The sequence below is a fragment of the Haematobia irritans genome, chromosome 3 (genome assembly GCF_050003625.1).
Source record: "Haematobia irritans isolate KBUSLIRL chromosome 3, ASM5000362v1, whole genome shotgun sequence".
Classification (NCBI taxonomy): domain Eukaryota; kingdom Metazoa; phylum Arthropoda; class Insecta; order Diptera; family Muscidae; genus Haematobia; species Haematobia irritans.
Window position 1 is genome coordinate 150,379,726 of NC_134399.1, and position 23,418 is coordinate 150,403,143.

Genomic DNA, 23,418 nt, shown 5'->3' on the forward strand with positions numbered 1-23,418 from the left:
TAGCGGCAATTTCCTCAAATGTAACGGAAACTCCAAACTATATTCTAAACCATATTTAGATAGGTACAACATTAAAGTGAATTGTAAAAACTCCAAAAATTACTGTTGTGCCTACAAAACGAGTATATAGCTTTTTCCTCCACCATCCAAAACTGACCCAGAAACTTTGAAAATGTCAAAAATATTAAAGTGAATAATAAAGTTTAAAAACCATAAACCACAATTGCTGAGTGGAAATATTTTGTAAAAAAAAATCGTGTATCTTGCATGTGCAACGTAGCAGTCGTAGCAAGAAATTGCTAATAAAAGAATAGTAATAATAATGATAATAATGTTGAAAAAGTTTTATTTTAATTACCTCGTTTCTTAAGTGGGTCTCCTACTCTTCACTATCTTTATGATAACTCGTGTGACAGTAGTTGTTTTTGTTTTATTGTCTTATTCTTGGGATTTGTAATTCAAAAACAATTCTCACGTTTTCAATTGAAGCCGTTTTGGAGCAATCTTCTATTTTGTTTTCTTCTTCGAATAAGAATACAATGCTAATGGCATACTAATGGCTCTTGCTAACCGAGTGAGTGAGATCCATGTCAACGACTTTTGGTTTAGATACCTAAGGTTGGTTGATTTAAATAATTCTTATCGTTTTCTTTTCTGGGGTGTAAAAACCACAGATAATTGCTTGAGAAAAATATCTCTGTGCATAAAAAATAATCACCACTTTTATCATTTATAGATGATTTGTTGTGTTACTTTTATAATTTTGTTTTCTATTCTTTGCTTACATTCTCATTGCTTATATTTATTTTCATGTTACGTTTTATTGTTATTTTCCGTTTCTTCTTTTTGTTTTTGCTCTTAACAGATGATTCACAATATCATTGGGAACAGAGGTCTCACTCAAAAATACCGATACGAAGGCACGTCAGTATGATTTTGTTGTTGTTGCTATTTTTGTTAGTATTGCTATCACCAACACACTGACCAACAACAAGACGATATCTGTGTTAATTTGTGTTGTTGTTCTTGTTGTTGGTTTATGATAGCTACTACTGCTGGTCGATAGTAGAATGATCGTATTTTAATTTAAACAAAGAATTTACTAAACTCTGTTTCTCTATTATATTATGCAAATTTCAACAATTTTTGACAATTATTTAGTTTTTTTTTCTCGTTATATACAACTATTTTGTATGTATAAAATTCACTCTCTCTCTCTTTGTGATTTTGTTTACTAAATGCACACAATAGAAAACCGGACACTGCACTAAGCCAATACACTAAGAAGACCGTTGTTTATTTCCCGTCTAGTTTACCGAACACATGTTTTCAGACCGAATGTTTCTATACGACTGATTGTCTACCATACAAACGAATGGGGTTAGTGTATATACTGGGGAACCGACCATCCATTCATTCGTGCTTGATATTTGTTATTGTTGTTGTAATGTGGAGTACTTACTTAAGTACTCTGAGAGATTCGTTATTCATTTTGTTTGGGGTATCGATCCAAAAAAAAAAGTTGTTTGTTTTATTGCGTGAACGGAGAGAGTGACCACTACATTGTGTTGTTGTTTCTTCTATCGATTGTTACTTTTTGCGCTCTTATTTCTTAATGGAAAATGTCACAAATTGATATTCCATCGTTGCATTTTTTATAGTTCTATAGTTCTTTGTTTGTCCATTGATTGAGTTAAACCATTTTCAATATTGTCAATTGTTTAAGTAATTAAACATGAAACCAAAGATGGATATCCAATTATAAATACATTAGGGTATAGTGGTCGAAAAAATGCGGGCTTCGGTAGAAGCTAAAATTAAGACAAAGTCCATTTGCAATTATAGTCAATATTTTGTGAAATATTGATCAGACATAATGTGTAAAAAAGATGACCGATGTAATTAAAATTCTGTATAGGATTAAATGATATACTATTTAGTATGTTTTAAATAAATGTCAAAATCGATTCATACGTTTTCCGATATTATAACAAAAAAATAGATATCTCTTCTGATTAAAGATAACTATTTTGCCAAATTTGTAGTTTATATCGCAGCAAAAAAAAATTGAAAGTTCTTCTAAAGGCACAACTTTCAAAGCACTTCCAAAAATGTCCTCCTAAAGATGTTCTTTATTTCAACTACAGAGGAAGTTCCTTTAATTCAATTTTTTATAACTCGCTTTTTCCATATTTTTATACCCTCCACCATAGGATGGGGGTATATTAACTTTGTCATTCCGTTTGTAACGCACCCCCAAATTTGAAAAAATTGGTCCACATCGGTCCATAATTATATATAGCCCCCATATAAAACGATCCCCCGATTTGGCTTGCGGAACCTCTAAATGAAGCAAATTTCATCCGATCCGGCTGAAATTTGGTATATGGTGTAAGTATATGGTCTCTAACAACTATGCAAAAATTGGTCCGGGCAATAATTATATATAGCCCCCATATAAACCGATCACCAGATTTGACCTCCGGAGCCTCTTCGAAGACCAAAATTCATCTGATTCAGTTGAAATTTGGTACGTAGTGTTAATATATTAATATATTATACATAGCCCTCAGATAAATCGATCCCCAATCACAAAAAATTGGTCCATATCAACTTCATAATTGTATATAGCCCCCATATAAGCGACCCCCTTATTTCAATTCTGGCTCTCTACCCCGTATGGACTAACTCACAATTTAGAAAACCACAACCCAAGTAATTCGATTGTGGATGACAGTCTTTCGTAGAAGTTTCTACGCAATCCATGGTGGAGGGTACATAAGATTCAGCCTGGCCGAACTTACGGCCGTATATACTTGTTAATAGGTAATTTCAACTTTTTTTGTTTCACATAGGTTAAAAATATAAAATAAATTAATAAAATAGTACAAATTATTAAAATTTTGTCGAAAAAATGCAATATACATTCTAGAAAAACTGCGAATTTTTGAAAATTTTTGAATTCAAACGTTTCAGACAAGCGTTAGAATGCATAAAAAAATCATACAAAATTATATAAATTATTTATTTTGCAAAATATTACTAAATTTTTTAGTTCACATCCAAAGCACTGAATTCGGATCACACCTAAAAAAGTGATGCACATTCAGTGCAACGGCTACTGAAATGGTGGACATACGTCCTATGACAACCCATGTTAAATTCATCACTTCTGCGCCAATTTTACACCACTTACGGAACCAAAGAGAATATTTGAACTACTTTTTTGGCGACTCTTTTTTTGCTGGGATGCTTTAGGGTTTAGAAAATATCGCCAAAGGAATGTTTTGCGATTCCGAATATCGGAACATGGAGGATAAAATTTTATCGTTATCTTTTTTTATACTTTATTTATAATTTAAAGCCTTAAAGGCCAATTCAGGTAAATTACAATAAATCTACTACAGAATAACGCCTCGAAGCACAAAGTTTTACTTATAATCTATGATGTTTAAGGTATATTAGATTAGGTGCCAGCCCGATGTATCAGACTCACTTAGACTATTCAGTCCATTGCGATACCACATTGGTGAACTTCTCTCTTATCACTGAGTGCTGCCCGATTCCATGTTAAGCTCAATGACAATGGACCTCCTTTCTATTAGCCGAGTCCGAACGGCGTTCCACATTGCAGTGAAACCATTTAGAGAAGCTTTGAAACTCTCAGAAATGTCAGCAGCGTTACTGAGGTGGGATAATCCACAGCTGAAAAACTTTTTGGTGTTCGGTCGAAGCAGGAATCGAACCCACGACCTTAGGTTAGGTGGCAGCCCGACGTATCAGGCTCACTTAGACTATTCAGTCCATTGTGATACCACATTGGTGAACTTCTCTCTTATCACTGAGTGCTGCCCGATTCCATGTTAAGCTCAATGACAAGGGACCTGCTTTTTATAGCCGAGTCCGAACGGCGTTCCACATTGCAGTGAAACCACTTAAAGAAGCTTTGAAACCCTCAGAAATGTCACCAGCATTACTGAGGTGGGATAATCCACCGCTGAAAAACTTTTTGGTGTTCGGTCGAAGCAGGAATCGAACCCACGACCTTGTGCATGCAAGGCGGGCATGCTAACCATTGCACCACGGTGGCTCCCGACCATGTGTATGCAAGGCGGGCATGCTAACCATTGCACCACGGTGGCTCGCTCAAATGGTAGGGATTTAAAATGATTACAAATATAAACTTCTTTACATATTATTACAATTTTAAATGCTAGCTAATTGGACATGAAGATTAAGGAATTGGTATTATTATGCTATTGAAAAGAAAATACCAGATACCCATCTTACAACCCTGACTATATATATGTTTCAGTGTCGGTCAATCCACATTTCCATAGTCTCTAGTAAGATCTGGCTGGGTGAGATGATTCAATTTGGGTCTTATATGCTAATTTCTTATGAAAATTATATACGAGAATCATTTCTCCCAAGTTGAATCATTTTTTCACCACCACTGTGCATCATCTTCTCATATAGCTACAATCCCTTAATCTTATTTTTTAGAAGATGATGCACAGTGGTGGTAAAAAAATGATTCAACTTGGGAGAAATGATTCTCGTATGTAATTTTCATAAGAAATTAGCATATTAGACCCAAATTGAATCATCTTACCCAGCCAGATCTTACTAGAGACTATTGAAATGGCAGCGCGATATTTCTATCTCACTTAGACTATTCAAATCATTGTGATGCCGCAGTGGTGAACTTCTCTTATCACTGAGTGCTGCAGATTTTATGTTTAGCTCAATGACAAGGGACCTTTTTTCCTTCTAGTGTAACGGAGTTTACAAAATATCAGACAATGTTTGCTATTTCAGCAAAAAGTTTTCCTTTTTCTGCAAATGATTTACAGTATCTACCAACATATTTCTTTCAGTGTGGTAATAGGGAATACTTGATTTAAAATCGGGCCAATCGTACGAAAGATGATATTTAACCCTAGACAGTCATCTTTCGTCAAAATGACGACGCTAAATTTTATTTTCAACGTAAAGTGTGTTTTGGTCGTTTGGAAAATGATAAATTTAAGTTGTACTAATTCAACCAAATCAAATCATAATTTTGTTTATTATTAATTAAAAATGAAGTGAGTGACATAGTAAACAAAATTTTGGTTATCAATTTTTGTTCACGATGCAGTTTATAGAGCCTTCAAATCGGCCGTAGTCATAATGACGAAGGATGACGTTAGTGTACAAAATATAAGGATGACTTTCCAGGGTTAAAGATATAGATAGTCTGCCGATATCAAACTTATAATAATAAATATGACGGATTTTAAATTCCATTCATCTAGTGCATCCCTTTATCTCATACATATACGTAACAATATTGTTTTTGTAAGGCCTGCCAACCACACAGAACTGAAGTCAATATAATTTTAATTGAATGACAGAACATCTTGAAGCATGTGTTACAATTAAGTGAATGAAACTTTATTGGTGATCTGGTCTTTTGGAATGAAAGAAGCTACAACGAGTATAGAAAGCGTTTACATGAAAGATCCATATACTCATGTACATACGTACATTGAAATTTCAAAATGTGTGGCAATATTTCTTCTTTGTTCTCCTATAAAGAGGTCATGTAAAAAAATAAAAAAATATTTGGATAATTATTTTAATATATTTTTTAATAAAATTTCTGGCAAATGATGTTATTAGCTCCGATGTCAAACCCCTCCTCGACGACCAATATTGTGAATGTCATCATTGATATTCACTGTCGTTAATGTGTCAAATTTTCTCATCCTTTAAGGTGAGTACTAAGTTCGAGTTTAGCTGCTAAAACAAAAAAAATCAGTAAACAAAAGTATAAAATTATTCGTCTTTGATCCAATTTTGATATGACTTGATAGGGAATAGCTTAAAGCAACTTTTTATAGAGTTTTTATACTTCAAAATGGACTAATTAAGAAAAAATTACGATTTTAGCTGCTAAACTCGAACTTAATACCCACCTTTAGCTGTTAAATAATCTTCGAGGTTTTCACATACAGCGATACCCTAAAGTAGCTTAGATCTCCACGAAACAGATAGCAATCCAATAGTAGTATGTGTGGTTCGGGAGCGACTGTAGTACAATAGGTTTAATCCTAATTACGGCAGAACACTAAAGCAGCTTTGCTGCATGTAAACCAGCATGGATGCGCATTTTCTTTCGATTTGTTAATACTGGAGGGTAATTGTATGTTTAAACAGTTATAGAAAATTGTCTATGTAGGCGATTTGTTTTTACGTCCATAGCAAAAATCGACTTTCCTGTTCAGGTTTCGAAGTTTTTAACTATAACCAATTTTTAACTATAGCTGGACAAAATTTTAAATTTGCTTTTTTACATGGACTGTATTTCCTATTTTATTTCATTTGCTTTGTCTGTACATTATAATCTATGTAAATTTATATCAAAAATATATGCGCATGCGCATTTTAAATAACATTTCCTTATTTCCATATAACTGTAACATTTGTATCCTTATCGATATCTTTCTCTATGCTTGATGGTGAGAGACCAGTCTTGCAACAAATTTCATCAAAACTCGATAGACCTGTATACATTTTTTGACGTCCCGATGGCACAGATCCTGTAAACACTGGATATTTATGTATGCACCGTATAAATTTATGTTGTAGACCAAATATAACCAATTTTCTTTCATCGATATTATGATTCTGTGGACATATACGTTGACAAATGGCCCGAAGTGTAACACCATGTGTCATGGAAGCATAAAATTGAAATATTTTATGTATAGTGGGTTTTGTTTTATCCGGTTTCAAGGCCACGTATTTACGACAGGCATTGGTCAGAGATGTATTTTGTATAAGACTCTTGAGATTTTGTGTCATATAAACATTCGAATATTTCAGGATTGGCAATAGTTGAACCACACCATAGTATACAAGATTTTGTACACAAGATTTCACCAAATTAGTTTCGACATCTGCTTCAGCAGCAATCCGGGCTATATGATTGATGCCATTGATAAAGGGTAGAATCTGATAATAGTAAGCGTTATATTAAAAGCTATGCGAAAATGTATATGTAATAAATTTAATTACTTGTTGCGTTGTTAAATCCCAATTTTCCAGAGGAGTATTTTTGTAGTCAACCAACAATAAAGGCACCATATGATCTTTTACAACAGGTGGATCTGGTTTATGTGTAACAATCTTCAAATATATTGTTGTGTCACCCTCTAAAATTATAAGAAGATAAACAAGAAAAATAGAAATTATTTTTGCTGAAGCACAGTTTACGGATACAAAGTAGAAGAATTTTTCGACTAATCGGCTTTCTGTAAAATACAATTCTTAGTCGACTTGATCCACTATTGGTTACTTACCCACAATAGTTGTAACTTTCTTTTTATTTAAATCATTAATAACCGTTTCGAAAATTTTTGTCAGTTTAGCCTTGTCATCTTCTTGTTTCGACAAAAAGCAACTTTCTTCCTCCATCATAATCTGCAATACCAGAAAATTACCATTATCCCACAGTCTATATATAGGCATATATATAAGAAAAGAATATACCAAGTACTCCGATAACTTTTTAACCACCGGCTCATATTGAACAGATCTTGCCCAAGAATCACAAACAAAACATAAATTGAATAGAAAAGCATTCCTAGCATATTTCTGTTGATCCTCTATGCCAACGGGATAGCCCACAATTTTGATATCCATAGCATTTACAGTCAGTATACATTTTTGTAGATGTGGTTTTGGTATAATGTAAACATTTATGGCATCGAAAACTTCTTTGGACACATAATCTGGTGGAACCTGGATGTACAAGACGATTAATATATCTCGAGTTCAATATTTGCAAAATTTGCTCTTCAAATATCTCACATACTTGACAACTTATTTTTGAACCAGCCGTTGCATGAAACTCGCTAAGGAAAATGCAACGTATTTGTCCTTCTTTGCCGCAACCTTCGTATAATTGTTGCATTTTTATTATGTTACAATTTTCGACATAATCGGATAGAAAAATAAACAAATGTGCGAACAGGTGATTTCAGATGTATACGAAAGCTGAATGCATTACATTGTAAACAAATAAAAAGTCCTGCCAAGTTTTTTAAATAAAACTGTAAGATGGCATCATTGTTCTATAGCCGGTACTACACCTGTATAATGAATTTTGGGCTTAACTGCATTATGCGCTTTACAGACTATCAGTTATTCCGGACGGAATGTCGGTTTTTGTAAAGAATCTTATAGTGTGTCTGATCGATACGACTTGTCGGCGATGACTAAATAATCGGTAAATGTGTTATCGATGCCATAAACATGCACCAGTATCGATTGTGCCTTCGTACTTAAATTATAATGTGCACAATATATGGGATATGTTCGACACGAGCACTGTCGTCCGGAATAACTGATAGTCTGTAAAACGTATTATACTGGCACCTCACTAAAACTACATACACACAATTTCTCATATCCGAAACGTTCGACTAGGATGCCCAATTTCAAGTACGTTACATAGTTCGGTATTCTGATTAAGAAATAAACTCGTAAAGGTCAAACAAAATTTTGCTATATCTTAGTCATTTATGGTTTAATGTCGTTGTAAAGTTGGTCCCAAGTGCTATTAACTAAAGAAAACTTTACGTAAATTAAATTTTGTAAAATGAAAGCATTCCTTTCGGATATGAGTAATTTGCTTTTAAGGCTTGAACACATTATAGAAGTATAGTGAGAATAGAATATAAGTATAGTGAGAACTGCGCAAAGTTGGATTTTAAGGTGGGCATTAAGTTCGAGTTTAGCCGCTAAAAACGTCATTTTTTCACGATTACTTTTTTTCAATAATCCATTTTAAGGAATACAAACTTCCTGAAAATTTGCTTTGGGCTTTTCCCCATCAAGTTATAATAAAATTTGCAACAAATGTGTATAATTTCATGCATTTTTCTTACTGATTTAGTTTTCACTTTAGCGATTTTAGCGGCTAAACTCGAACTTAATACTCACCTTAAGGCCGGTACTCTGTTCGGTTTTCGCGTTGAAACTCCATACAAAACCAAAAAATGCGAAAAATTTGCAAAATTTTTTCCATTTGTGATACTTTATTTTTTCGTGTTGAAAAACTAACGTTTATAGCACGTCGCCATTTGCAATGTGAATTAAGAAATAATTTATTTATTAAAAACTATTTGTGCGGGTTTATAAATCAAACACGGACCATATTTTTGTTCCGAAACTATACAAAGGATCAAAGGAATAGCAGATCAATTGCCCATGGAAAAATAAAATGTTATTTTGTAAAAACAAGCAACAACCACCAACTTAATCCAATATCGCTCCCTGTAAAATAGCGCTCCAAGCTACCTAAAAAAACGCCGCTTTCTATGTGCGAAATAATGGTTTCCATAAAAATTTTTCGCAAGAATGAACATAGTACCGGCCTTAAAGGCCTTAGTTTTTCAACACGAAAAAACAAAGTATCACAAATGGAAAAAATTTCGCAAATTTTTCGCATTTTTTGGTTTTGTATGGAGTTTCAACGCGAAAACCGAACAGAGTACCGGCCTTAAAGGCCGGTACTATGTTCATTCTTGCGAAAAATTTTTATGGAAACCATTATTTCGCACATAGAAAGCGGCGTTTTTTTAAGTAGCTTGGAGCGCTATTTTACAGGGAGCGATATTGGATTAAGTTGGTGGTTGTTGCTTGTTTTTACAAAATAACATTTTATTTTTCCTTGGGCAATTGATCTGCTATTCCTTTGATCCTTTGTATAGTTTCGGAACAAAAATATGGTCCGTGTTTGTTTTATAAACCCGCACAAATAGTTTTTAATAAATAAATTATTTCTTAATTCACATTGCAAATGGCGCCGTGCTATAAACGTCAGTTTTTCAACACGAAAAAACAAAGTATCACAAATGGAAAACATTTCGCAAATTTTTCGCATTTTTTGGTTTTGTATGGAGTTTCGACGCGAAAACCGAACAGAGTACCGGCCTTAAAAGGGCAAAATAAGAATAAAGATACAATTTTCTCTGCAAAGTCAAAATAACAAGGAGGGAATAAGTCAAAGCTTCATTTCAACAGTTGTAAATGTGCCAAACAAACAATTGAAATTGGTGGCCCCCTCACGTAGAGAAGTTGTGCCACTCCAAGCTACAAAATTGAAGGTTATTAGAGAATTTTTACTGTCTATTTTCTAATAAGTTATGTCCATTTTGAAACAAGTTTGTTTTTACAAATGTATAAATATAAGCCTAGTGAGAAACTAGTAAAGCCGTGGAAATAAACTATGTACTCAAAATTTACTTTCATCTATCGACAGTCGCTTCGAGTGTGTTTGAGAGTCTTCTTCATTCTCCCCAACATATGCAAAGCCGGTTAAAGATCTGGTAACACCACATATGTCAAAACAGATGTTTCATTAAATTTTGGCTTTTTTGGAAATTGCAAATTGCAGAAATAAAAATTAATAGCTAATAATTTTTGAGAATGACCGAAGTAACCCCAAATCCTGTAGCAGAACGACTGAAATTAGGGCCTCGCGATGGAGTAAATTATCCTGTAATAGTAAAATATTGTGGCAATTGTTCAATGCCCATAGAGGTGAGTAGACAAAAATCCACGGATACATAAATTACAAATTATTTGCAATAAAAAATATGTTCGTCTTTTAGTATTGCGAATATTATCCAGAATATGAAAAATGCAAAGCATGGCTGGAGAAGAATCTTCCCACAGAATTTGAACGTGTCAAATTGGAAGAAGAAACAGGTGATGGAAATGATGACGACAAACGTCGTCAAAAACGTGGCGGTAAAGGTTTGATGAAAATCAAAAAGAAGGAAGAAGTCAACAAAAGGATCACAGTATCAAGGGCTCCACGGGGTAAAAAGAAGTCTGTAACGGTTGTCACAGGATTAAGTACATTCGATATCGACTTAAAAGTCGCTTCGAAATTTTTTGGCACAAAATTCGCTTGTGGGTCTTCGGTCACAGGGGATGACGAAATTGTTATCCAGGGTGATGTTAAAGATGATCTATACGATGTTATACCAGAAAAATGGCCAGAAATAGATGCCGATTTCATTGAAGATTTGGGTGACCAAAAACGTTAAATTGTGATTTTTGGATAATAAAAATTGAGGGTTTTTATATAAACAAATTGCTTCAACTTTATTAATATCAACTCATATCGGGTGGAGGACCAGGAAAATGTCTTTTTGATATCTCTATGATCTCGTTCACTTGGTCTTCTGTTAACCGCTCCTCACTATCCTCAATTAGCAATTGTATGTGCAATGCACTTGAAGGGGGATCGTTGGCCATCATAAGCAATTCATTTGAACTTAATCTATAGGGTTCCATATCCTTTATGAAGGCAATTATTGCATCACGGCTTTGGTGTTTACACGGAGATTCCTCCAGAAATTGCAGAGTTTCATAGGTGATTGTGGCCAAGTTCCTTAAACCATATTTCTTTTTTGTGTCTTTGATATTCTTCAGAGACTCCATGACCTCAAAGTTGGATAGAACAGAAAAACAGGGATTAACACTGAAATGAAAAATGTTCATAAGTTTCTTTGGGAATTATTGAATTTTTTGGCCAATATATACATCTCCATTTTCCGTTTAATGTTTGTTTATTTGTATTCTCAAACAGCAAGACAACGTGAACAGATGGGGAATAGAATGAAATTGCTGATACACAACATGGTAATTAAGTGGCAACACAATGAAATTACAAGTACCATTGATAGGGATTGCACTTGAGAATTGCACACTGATTGCAAACGAACATTTTATGCTATATTCCCACTGACTCGTTTTCCTCATTCGCTTTCCAAAACATTTCACCGTTCACACCGAGTTGAGATGTTTTAGTTTGACGGTTGCCATGGAATCTCGAAATTCCCATTTACTTTAAATTCATAAAGGGAAACAAATTTTTAAATTAGTTTCAATGTCCATGTTCTTCAAAGCCTTTGTTTATTCCTTTTTTTCTATGAAATTTATTTCAATATTTTGACATATATTGGGAATAGGGTATGTTATTTGGGGTATATTCCAAATTAGGTAGGTTCACATTCCAAAATTGACGTGTTTTAGAGGAAAACCTGTGTTTTGAACTTGTTTTTTAGTATAAGTGGGTATTAAGGTCGAGTTTAGCCGCTAAAATCGCTAAAGTAAAAACTAAATCAGTAAGAAAAATGCATGAAATTATACAGATTTGTTGCAAATTTTATTATAACTTGATGGGGAAAGCCCAAAGCAAATTTTCACAAAGTTTGTATTCCTTAAAATGGATTATTAAAGAAAAGTAATTGTGAAAAAATGACGTTTTTAGCGGCTAAAGGTAAGTTTTTTTCGCGTTGAAATTTTCGTAGTTACTTTATTAAAACAGTTCAATATATACCAGATAAATTAATTCAATAGATGCGCATTTTCTTGTTCCTCTAGATTTCGACAAGACTTTGCAGGAATAAGTTTGTTTTCATCTATAATTTTGATTATTTAAGGAAAAGTAATCGCGAAAATAATGTGGTTTTCAACTCGAAAACCGAACATAGTACACACCTTAAACTCGAACTTAATACCCACCTTAAGCTGAGTACTGTGTTTAGTTTTCAAGCTGAAAACCAGCTTGTTTTCACGGTTACTTTTTTTAATTAACTAATTTAGAAATATAAAATTATTTGCAATCAATTCCTTGGATCTTTTCCATCCATTATTTGGCAAGACTCGATCAAAATATAATCGTCTTCATATATATATTTGTACTTTTAATTTAGTGTTTTGGTGAAAAATCCGAACATAGTACTCACCTTTATGGCGAAAACGACTCGTTTTGAAGTGCTTATAAAGGGAAAACATTTCAAATCCCAAAACGTGCTTGGTGAGAACACCGTATTAGTAGTAGTAGTTTCAAATATTTCAGTCGAATCATAAGCTGAGTACTATGTTCAGTTTTCAAGCTGAAAACCAGCTTGTTTTCACGGTTACTTTTTTTTAATTAACTAATTTAGAAATATAAAATTATTTGCAATCAATTCATTGGATCTTTTCCATCCATTATTTGGCAAGACTCGATCAAAATATAATCGACTTCATAAATATATTTGTAGTTTTAATTTAGTGTTTGGTTTAGTGGTGGCTCCCTCTGCTCTTAACCGTTCGACTCATTCATAGTAGTGTTTGTTTAACAATCCTTTAATTTAGTAACATGGCGTGGAACAACTTCTTCATAGTAACGGTTCTTTTCTTACGAGATAAAGGTATCGCATACGACTCCTTCCGAATCTGTTGGTATTCTAAATAGTGCCATAGTAATGAAGCGTTGGGAGGTATCGCTTGATTTGCTTGGTAACCCATCCCTCGCTAATCCCCTGATTATTTAAAATGTTAAACGCTGGTCACCAATATCAATCGTATGATGTCATCGCCACCACAGTAGCATCAACTTTGGCAAGTAATTCATGTTTATATTTTAAGTTAATTTATTTAGCTTTTATATCATCATATGTCCAATTCGCCTGATACAGTTTTCTGAAATAATCGATGCCAACTTCACCACTCTTTTATAATAAACTAAGTTTTTCGATGTTGCTAGATTATTGCTGAAAGAATTGTTAATTTTTTATATATAAATATCAATCAATCAATATATTGAAATTAAAATATTTTTTCAAATGTAAAATCGCACAGAATGCCAATATACAAATCTGACATCCCTAACATCGATCCAACAGATTTGTGTCGAACAGTCTGGCAATCTGTGTTATCGACAATTGTCTTCAACTGGCTATCGATACCAACGTAAAATCTGACAAAAAGAAATGTCAAATTGCGAAATTTCGCGCGTCCATAGTTATTGTTCTAGAGTTCGGGGGAAGTTTTATATTTTTTGTTGATATTTTGCATATTCTGCATTTGGAAATTTTGTAATTATTCGAAACTAAAATAGAGAATAGAAAATATGGATGGAAATGCAACAATTAAGACTGAGAAAACTGAAGAGCCACAGGAATTGCATGCAACCAAAGAATCGAAAGAGGTATGCCAATTGCTTTAATATTTCCGTAATTATCATAATTTAATAATGTTAGAAATATGCTGATATTAAAGATGACTTCTACAGATACGAGCTCATAAACAACATAATAAAAGGCATTTGCTCAGCATATACTCAAGGGTTAAATAAAGTCATATAACGGGATTAATGCTTTACAGACTGGTCTATATCAATATCGATTTTTTATGTCTTGTGGAAATGTGAAATATCCCAACCTCTAATATGGTAATACATTGGAGTATTTCCAACTATAATTATTGATACTCTGTTCCTCTTTGAGATGAAATTGAAGTTGGATACAAATGTCCATAATATTCCGCTTGCTGTCGGATGAAATATCTTCGTACACATACGATGGAGAAATGGGAATAGCAAAATGGCTGGCTAGTCATTCCTGTCAAAATAGAGCTAGTAATCGTGTAGTAATTAAAAATTTCGTTAAGAAGAATGCTGACGGATTTATAAATAGTGCGACTCTAAAGTTTATTTATTTATTTCATAAAGAGTCAAGTCACTAGACCATATATGACCCAAATCCTACACAATTCATTGAATAATTGACAATATATTTATATACTCTGGTCACAATTCCACTCAAATTGACATGCAAGCCAGAGATTACTTGTTCAATGTAAGCCACTACTAGATGAAAGTCAACACTTCAAATTAATAGAGTTTTAGAATGTCTAGTCATTCATGGTCTTCTATTTCAACTAATAACATATTCGTCCAAATTGTCTGGTCATTTTTTAAGTATGGCATAATGTATGGCCTTTCTCCACAAAATCGCTTATTTCCAAAATAGTAGACAATCGCTTTATAAATGTTATTAATTATTAATGTACGGCTATATTGCTCACCTTCGTTTACATCCAATAAAGTTAGGGTGAAAAATCGGTGATATGGGAAATATCACCAGTATTAATCGCTGAAAAACTTTTTTGTATTTGGTTGAACCTGATTTTGATCTCATGACCCTTTGTATGCAAGGCGAGCAGGCTAACCATTGCACCACGGTGGCTTACATACTCTTTGCTCAGTGTTCCATATTATGGGAGCAAAAAGGAGATTTCACTAGGTGATTCTGATTCTATTGGTACACAATGCCAAACGCTTATAAGCTTATCTATTAATTTTTGACGGGTAGTCACCGACATCTGTATTTATGTGAGAAACGGTGTTCCCCAAAGTTCAGTCCTTGCACCTTTATTATTAATTACTTTAATTAATTACTTTCTTGATCATTTTGGATTGTGGTGCTCGCAAATTACCTATATATGTATATGGTATTCAATTGTTTTTTTTTTTGCTGTTAAATACTACGTTGCTGAAGCCATAGGTTCACAATGTAACGATCTTTCATGAATGACACGGCAAGGACAAAAGGTATTATTTTTCTCGTCTATATAATACGGATCTATTAGTACCTTTTCGTGTTGGGATAATTTAGGTCCACGCATTGATCATGCCTTTTCTGTACTGACTCGAATTCAACCTAGTATTTTTATTCGCCACTTAAGCATTTTATGAAGTGTTCATTCTGGCATTATCTGAACACCAGGGGCCAAATCACCGCAGTCGAAATCGAGTACTTCGTCAACGTAATGTAGTTTACGCGGATCACCGCTTCTACTCGAAGTTGAACACGATAGGTAGCATGCTATTGAAAACGAAGTATGTAGTGATTTTTGAGCAGAAAAAAGGTAAACAAAAAGAAAAAAAGTTGGTGAAAATGTAATTATTATTCTATTTTGGCAAACTACATTTAAGAAAATATAATTTTACTTGCATTTAGGGAAACGGATCAAAGAAAGGAATGCTCAGTAGCCGCTTTCAAAAAAAAAATATTTTTTCAAGAACATATTTAAAAGCTTCTTTTGACAGATGAGAACGACTTTTAAATCTATGGATGTTAAAGACACAATTAGTTAAAAACACTCACTTCAAAATAGAATCACTTACTCTACTTCCGGCAATGCTAAAGGACTGCTTTTGTCACGAATATTTTTCCTTATTAATGCCACTTTGTACTCATCCTCTGAATCCGAAGACGAGGAAAAAAAAAACACTTGTATTCATAATACATTTTTACACATATATTTTAACACACAAAAACAGTATAAATATCTCAGAAATAACATAATTTGATAACAAAAAATTATTTTGAAATACTACTCTCTTTCAATTTCTTATTACCATATGTTTACAGCAATGTAAAAAAAGTAGACAAATCGAATGCGGTGATCCAAAAATTTAATGCGATCGAAATGTTTCTCTATACGAAACAGAACTCGATGACGAATGCGGTGATTTGGCCCCAGTTCGAAAATTATTGTTTAATAATACATTTGTTTAGTTTTACCCATTCTCGGGTAAGCTCATAGGTATTTTTTATTGATTCAGTCATAATTGAGTAGTTAATCAACTTTAAAAAGTTCATGTGGAACTGTCATAAATATTTGTTTTTATTGTTGTTTTCTATTTTAATCCATCCTCTCAATTATAAATGAGGTATCCTTCCAACTTGTAAATTTTGTATAAACGATTATTTAATATTTTTATCCAATAAATAGTTACAGTGAAACCTCTCAGTAGTGGACACCCACCGTCACCCAAATTATGTCCACATTTCGGAGGTGTTCACTTATGAGAGGTTAATTTAATGTGTTAATATGTTAAAAGTCCCACGAAAGTTGTCCACTTTTGAGAGGTCCTATGTTTGGAGCGTTTCGCTTGGAAGTTTCACTGTATATTATTGAATAAGATTGTTGTGTTCAAATCTACGGATTAGTTCATAGTAATTACTTTATTTGCCCAAAAGGCTTATAATAACAAGCTCTGAATGAGAATAACAAATAATATGGGGTTTACGGTCAATATTGCAGATAGGTTACAAAATGCAGTCCATATTTTTGTTACGTACATTCCAACGTCACAACGTAAAATTTGGAGTTTTAAATAATCACAAAAGTTGATAATAGACTTCCTCTAATTAAAAATAATTGAAAAAAATCACAGTCTTTTTAGTCGATTAGACGAAACTCGGCATTTATAAATATTGAAAATCTTGGAAAACCGACATTTTAAAATTTTGAAAATATCGAATCCCTGTACCAAAGTGCGCATCTGTGATTTAAAAAATTTCAAGCAAAACAATGTGTAGATCTAGGTTAAAGGTTAAAGTGGCAGTTTCAGGCTCACTTCGACTATTCAGTCCATTGTGCTCTATATTCGTGTGTTCAAAAAGTCGGGGTTTTTTTGTCATTTGGAACTTTAAAGATTTTTATTTCGGGAAAAAAAATTGGAATATTCGTTTTTGCTGATGATTTCCGCGTTAACTATGTCTACTTTTTTCTTTTTTGTTACTGTATTTGCACTCTCTTTAAATAATTAATTTTCTCTAATTTTTTATTACAGAAATCAAAAACACATAGACGTAAGAAAATACGGCGTTTAGCTGATGAACCAAAACCAACCGAAAACAATAAACGCATGACCAAGTGTAAACGTATGCTTGTTTTTACAGGCCTACTAACCTTTACTGTTGCTTTGCTCATGGGTCATTATTATAGACAAAATAATTCCAATAGCAAACACATACTAAAAGAGTTTCTTAAAAATTATCGCAATCAATATACACAAATTGTGCATGCAAATCAGAATTACTGTGATCAAAAACAGCAATTGGCTCAAACGGACATTTTCGAACGTATAAGATCCTATGGAATTTTGAATCAAGAGAAGATTTTACAACAAATTGAAGTTGCACTAAGAAATGAAAGCGATTTAAATCCTATAGCACTTGTTGGACCTATAGGAGTGGGAAAATCTCTATTTATGCGGGCCATGGTAGAAAATTTCCCTTGGCAGGAAAATGTCCGTACATTCTCCTGGGAAACCTTTGTCAAAAATGAATCTGAAAAAATTCGCCTAGTACGCACTTTGGTTGACAGTCTCTCAGATTGTGGTCAGAATTTATTGGTTATAGAAGATTTATGGCCTTCAAACCATGGTGTTGTATCTGTCATCAATCAACTTGTCAGGGAAACAATTTCAAATCAGCAAAAGCGTGTTATCGTATTTTATGTATTTAGTTTGAATACCATGTTACCAAGGCCTAAATATGATCAAAATAAAGATATATTGGATATGTTGCCTGATACTAATGTCATACACTTAAATTCTTTTGGAGAAAATGAACTTCGCGATTGCATTAAAAAGGAGATGGATGCAGAAAATTTGACTTTGAACAGCGAAGATATTGACGAAATTGTGGCCACAATTGAGCCTTCAAAGTCAGGTTGCAAAAATGTCAATGCAAAGGTACTGATGTTCGGTACCGCAGCTAAAACAAAAGACAACTTGTAAATGAAATACAAGATCTGTACCTTGTCATTATACAAATATTAAGACATTATTTATATAATTTATTAATTTTTAAATAAAAATTGGACGACTGAAATGTAACCGGAAAATTCTACCAAAAATGTACTCTATCCAAATTTACTGCTATATATATTTGGTTATGTGATATATTATTAATTTCTACAAATTATATATAATCAAATAAGAAACAAATAAATATTGTTACCAATGAGATATTTCTAGATTTAAGTTTATGTAAATTAGTTTCCGTTACGTCATCACATATTGGAATCATTTATATTTTGATATATTTCTTAATTTCTTTTATGTTCCCTTTGTTTCGTATCGATATGTTACTAAAACGCTGTTAGTGCGAATTGGATTGTAAAGAAAATAGTGAGACATGCAGGCTAAGTCAATAAAATTATGTATTATCATGATCGACAAGAGCTGTGTTTTAATTATTGTGCCTCAAAATAAAAACGTAACAATATGCATATTTAATTATTAGCTTGGGTCAGGTATAGTGCCTGCTTTTACTTCAGCTTACTAAGAATATCCAGTCCATTGTGAACATTTCCAATGCGATTACAGGTAAATGCTTAGGAAAGTTTGCAATTTTCGACTCAAAAATTTAAAACGAAAAAATGGCATGATAAGTAAAATTATTCGTACTTAATTTTTACACATAATGTGTGAATAATTAAGGAGAACAATCCAAAGGCAAGATCCTTTGTGAACCCACCACGAAGGAAAATGTGAAAATTTTACCTATATTACAAATCCTGCTATCACGCCGATATGACAAAATAAGTTTCGACAAATTGAAGAAATTTTATTAGATATAATAATTTTTTTGACTTGTTAAAGAAAATTTCGTAGTTTGAAGGAAAAATCAATTCAAAAATTTGTTTTCTTGAAATATGAACATTTCTATGAAATATCAAGGAAAAGTACCCATGAACAAATTACTATTTTCGCCCAATACAGCTAACTTAATACCGGCTTTAAGGCTTATGCTATGGTCACACTGGGCAAATATTTGACATAAATCGAAAAAAAAGAAAATTCGTCGCCATACCCCAACCAGCAAACATTTTGAGCTCATATTGGATATATAACATAATGACAGGGTTATTTTCCAATAATCGTATCCATATGTTTGGAAAATTGTTCTGTAAAAATGTTTGACACTTATCTTGGTCAAATATTTGCCTAGTTTTACCATAGCCTTGGACATGAAATACACATATCGATTCCGCCGTTTTTAATATTTTTAGCAGATTTTCAATCAATTCTCCTCTATTGATTGATATCACACGCTATTAATCTTTTTTTGTTTTCAATTTCAGTTTCAGTTAAAATTTTTCTATCCAGTACAGTGAAAAAACTGAACTTCTCCGATTTAGTTGAATGTTACAGAAGACGGAGCGTTATGAAGTTTACATGGAGTATCTAAATTTTTGATAAAAAAATCTCCGATTTACTTCAAATTTACAGAGAACGTGGGGGAAGTTATAAAATTAATATGTGTACCGTACTTATGTTGCCTGATTTGCGTGAAATTATTAGACAAGGTTGGTTGTGGCGTTAGTGATACAAAGATCCGCTACTTCATTTGTCGATATTTAGTTGGGTTCTTTGCCAAACTTTTTTAGTATAATAAAAAATCTCCGATTTAGTTGAAATTTACAAAAGGTTATGAAATGAATATGGTGTATTTGGACGCGGTGGGGGACATTTTGAAGCTTGAAGAAAAGTTCCTCGTTTTCCCTGGAATTTTGGGGGAGGGTTGAGGTTGGCATTATCTTCTTAATTTTTCGATATTTGATCGGGGAAGGAGCGTCCCTTAACCCTTGAAAGTCATCCTTTGCCAAAATGATGACGCCTAATTTTATTTTCGGCGTAAAGTATGTTTTGTGTCCATTGGAAATAAATAAATTTAAGTTAAAATAACTAATGGTTGAATTTGTAAAGGATATGGTTGACTACGTTAATACAAAATCTTCCTTACAAAAATACTTCAGAAGGCTGGGTTCCGCTAATGTGCAATACATTTCTTCTATATCCACGTGTATTAACCCCTTCACCCCTTCATATTTATAGCTTATTTAGATTAAAGCCTCTACTTTAAACTAACATCGACAAATAAATCGAATCCAAGTGGGAAAATAGAATTTGGTGTCTTTTTCGAATGTCCTTCTAAGTGGACGTCGGTAGTGAAAGGGTTAAGATATATATTTATAAACCTTTTTTACAATCAACATGTTCATTTCAACAATCAATTTTACATAAAAACAAGTAAGTAAGGTAGAAAGTCGGGCGGGCCGACTATATCATACCCCAAACCACCCCTACTGAATTAATAAACATAAGCATTTGTGGGGTATCATTGGTATAGGTTTGGAACATAAATCGCATTTTCATATTTAAGAACATTAAGGGGTACATGTTTATAGGAGTTTTATCACAATCTGAACAGAAATGCCTGATGTTAGTAGCAATAGTTGATTTTGCACCTACAGAGTTAGTATGCCAACAATATTGATTCCATTATTAAAACAGAGGAAATCAAATAGTAATGAATCCAAATTTGTGAAAAAAGGTAATATAAAGGGTGGTTAAAATTTCAAGGGCCGATGTTGATTTTGAATAGAACACAAACTATTTAGGAAATTATTGTAATTTTATTTTATTATGATATATTGGTATTACTCAATTATGTGTGAAACAAAATATCGACCAAATGGGCGCCGCGACCTCGGTGGCACACCTTCATCCGATGGCCCAAATTTTCGACGACGCTGAGGCATAATGGAGGTTCTATGCCGTTAATGTGCCGAATTATCTCATCCTTTAGCTTTTGAATTGTTGCGACATACTCCTTTTCTTTCAAATAACCCCAAAGAAAAAAGTCCACCGGTGTCAAATCACATGATCTTGGCGGCCAATTGACATCGCCATTACGTGAGATAACACGGCCATTGAATTTGTTGCGCAAAAGAAACATTGTTTCGTTAGCTGTGTGGCAAGTGGCACCGCTGAAACCACATATCGTCCACATCCATATCTTCCAATTCGGCCCATAAAAAGTTCGTTATCATCTCACGATAGCGAACACCATTCACAGTAACTGCCTGACCGGCCTCATTTTGGAAAAAATACTGCCCGATGATGCCGCCAGCCCATAAACCGCACCAAACAGTCACTCGTTGTGAGTGCATTGGTTTTTCGACAATCACTCTTGGATTCTCATTCGCCCAAATGCGACAATTCTGTTTATTGACGAATCCACTGAGGTGAAAATGTGCCTCATCACTGAAGATGATTTTCTTCGAAAATTGATCATCCACTGTTGCCATTTCTTGGAACCATTTAACACGTTGTTGTATTGTGTATCTCTCCATGGTTCAAATTGAGTAAGTCTGAAATAGAGAAATGTCAAATAAAATTCGGAAAAAAACTTGGCGTTTAGGTGTGGTTTACATTCAACATCGGCCCTTACAATTTAACCACCCTTTATTTATGTAAGAGCTACATGTAAGTCTAAATACGATCAGCTAATACATCTAAATTTGAAATTTACCATTGGTTAATAAAAAACGACCCACCTTATTCTCCTGATTTACTTGTTCCCAATTCTAAAAATAATCCTTGCTGGCAAGCGTTTTACCTCAAATGAAGATGCAATTACAGTTGTAAACCACTATTTTGAAGACCTTGAGGAAAACTATTTTAATCAAGGGATAATTGATAGAAAAGCGTTGGACTAAGTGTATTGAAGTTTCAGGAGATTATATTGAAAAATAAAAATATTTTTGAAAAACTAACTATTCTCTTTCATTGATAGGCTAAGAAGTTTCCGAACCGCCCTCGTATATGGGAGCTATATTTAAATCCGAACTGATTTCGATGAAATATTGAAGACTTGAAGGGTAATGAATTTGGATAATATTTTGCAGGTTTAATTGATACCAGAGGAGGTAACCTTGTGCTAAATTTGAGGAAGATCGGTTAATAAATAAGGCTATTATGGTCAAAAATAGGGTTATTTGGGGAAATTTTTGAAAATCGGGCGATACATATATATCTGAGCTATATCTAAATCAGAACCGGTTTGGTTGATATCACAGAAGGTTACCTTGTGCTGAGTAAGATCGGTTAATAAATATAGCCTTATTTATATGACCAAATTTTAGAAAATCGGTCGATGCATATTTATGGGAGTTATAGCTAAAATTGAATCGATTTCGATGATTTTTTGCACATATTGTTAGTACTATAGAAGATTAGAGTAAGCCAAGTTTGAGTAAGATCGGTTTATAAATAAGGATTTTAGGACCAAATTTGGGAAAATCGGGCGATACATATATGTGAGAGCAATATCTAAATTTGAACCGATTTCGATGAATTTTATAGACTTGAAGGGCCGTATACCGATCAACTCAGAATCACCTCCTGAGTCGATCTAGCGCTTGGTGTCCGTCCGTCCGTCTGTCAATGTATTTGTTGTTCACAGGATTCCGGTCGCAATTATTATCCGATTTGGATGAAATTTGGTACAGGGTGTTTTTTGGGCACAAGGACGAACGCTATTGAATTTGGAAGAAATCGTAAAACCCTTATTTATCAACCGATTGTACTCAAAGTTGGCTAAATGTAATCTTCTATAGCTCCAACTGTATGTGCGAAAATTAATCGAAGTCGGTTCATATTTAGATATAGCTCCCATATATATGTATCGCCCGATTTTTGCCAAATTTGGCCGTAAAACTCTTATTTATCAACCGATCGTAACCAAGGTTGGCTAAATGTAATCTTCTATAGCACTAACTGTATGTTCAAAATTTCATCGAAATCGGTTCAAATTTAGATAAAGCCTAATAACCTTAGTTTTGACCATAGGTGCCTCATTTATTAGCAATCATACCTGCAAAATATTATACAAATTGGTTCAGATTTAGATATAGATCCTATATATATATGCATTG

At 33.4% G+C, this 23,418-nt stretch overlaps 5 protein-coding genes across 6 annotated transcripts in view; 2 read left to right on the top strand and 3 right to left on the bottom strand.

Annotated features, from left to right (window-relative positions):
- The window catches only part of RhoGAP15B (RhoGAP_ARAP and RA_ARAPs domain-containing protein RhoGAP15B), a 100,471-nt gene extending 99,132 nt beyond the window's left edge, over positions 1-1,339 (bottom strand). For both annotated transcript variants that reach the window (XM_075298136.1, XM_075298137.1), the window contains exon 1: positions 359-1,339. The gene's annotated coding sequence lies outside the window, so the exon portion shown is untranslated. The remainder of the gene's footprint in view (positions 1-358) is intronic.
- Positions 1,340-6,333: 4,994 nt separating this feature from the next.
- Positions 6,334-8,044, bottom strand: Nprl2 (Nitrogen permease regulator-like 2). The gene is made up of 5 exons (XM_075299320.1): positions 7,865-8,044; positions 7,540-7,791; positions 7,350-7,470; positions 7,066-7,202; positions 6,334-7,002 (listed from the first exon to the last, which is right to left on the bottom strand). Exons 1-5 carry the CDS (start codon positions 7,961-7,963, stop codon positions 6,448-6,450), a joined length of 1,164 nt encoding a protein of 387 aa, XP_075155435.1. The 5' UTR covers positions 7,964-8,044; the 3' UTR covers positions 6,334-6,447.
- Positions 8,045-10,391: 2,347 nt separating this feature from the next.
- On the top strand, positions 10,392-11,155 carry DENR (density-regulated protein). The gene is made up of 2 exons (XM_075299321.1): positions 10,392-10,596; positions 10,668-11,155. The coding sequence occupies exons 1-2, from the start codon at positions 10,483-10,485 to the stop codon at positions 11,106-11,108; spliced, it is 555 nt and encodes a 184-aa protein (XP_075155436.1). The 5' UTR covers positions 10,392-10,482; the 3' UTR covers positions 11,109-11,155.
- Polr3I (RNA polymerase III subunit I) lies at positions 11,140-11,742 on the bottom strand. Its single transcript, XM_075299322.1, has 2 exons — positions 11,608-11,742; positions 11,140-11,545 (listed from the first exon to the last, which is right to left on the bottom strand). The coding sequence occupies exons 1-2, from the start codon at positions 11,613-11,615 to the stop codon at positions 11,176-11,178; spliced, it is 378 nt and encodes a 125-aa protein (XP_075155437.1). The 5' UTR covers positions 11,616-11,742; the 3' UTR covers positions 11,140-11,175.
- A 2,072-nt stretch (positions 11,743-13,814) lies between these two features.
- LOC142229717 (uncharacterized) lies at positions 13,815-18,874 on the top strand. The gene is made up of 2 exons (XM_075300289.1): positions 13,815-14,044; positions 17,480-18,874. The coding sequence occupies exons 1-2, from the start codon at positions 13,967-13,969 to the stop codon at positions 18,428-18,430; spliced, it is 1,029 nt and encodes a 342-aa protein (XP_075156404.1). The 5' UTR covers positions 13,815-13,966; the 3' UTR covers positions 18,431-18,874.
- The last annotated feature ends 4,544 nt before the right edge of the window (positions 18,875-23,418 follow it).

What these genes read in the sequence shown, in the direction of transcription:
- Nprl2 (XM_075299320.1), bottom strand. Translation starts at nt 7,963, where the DNA reads ATGCAACAATTATACGAAGGTTGCGGCAAAGAAGGACAAATACGTTGC. An exon ending in GTTCAAAAATAAGTTGTCAA is followed by an intron (nt 7,792 to 7,864) that starts GTATGTGAGATA and finishes TTGTACATCCAG; the next exon opens with GTTCCACCAGATTATGTGTC. An exon ending in GGGATTTAACAACGCAACAA is followed by an intron (nt 7,003 to 7,065) that starts GTAATTAAATTT and finishes TACTATTATCAG; the next exon opens with ATTCTACCCTTTATCAATGG.
- DENR (XM_075299321.1), top strand. Translation starts at nt 10,483, where the DNA reads ATGACCGAAGTAACCCCAAATCCTGTAGCAGAACGACTGAAATTAGGG. An exon ending in ATTGTTCAATGCCCATAGAG is followed by an intron (nt 10,597 to 10,667) that starts GTGAGTAGACAA and finishes TTCGTCTTTTAG; the next exon opens with TATTGCGAATATTATCCAGA.
- LOC142229717 (XM_075300289.1), top strand. Translation starts at nt 13,967, where the DNA reads ATGGATGGAAATGCAACAATTAAGACTGAGAAAACTGAAGAGCCACAG. An exon ending in CAACCAAAGAATCGAAAGAG is followed by an intron (nt 14,045 to 17,479) that starts GTATGCCAATTG and finishes TTTTTATTACAG; the next exon opens with AAATCAAAAACACATAGACG.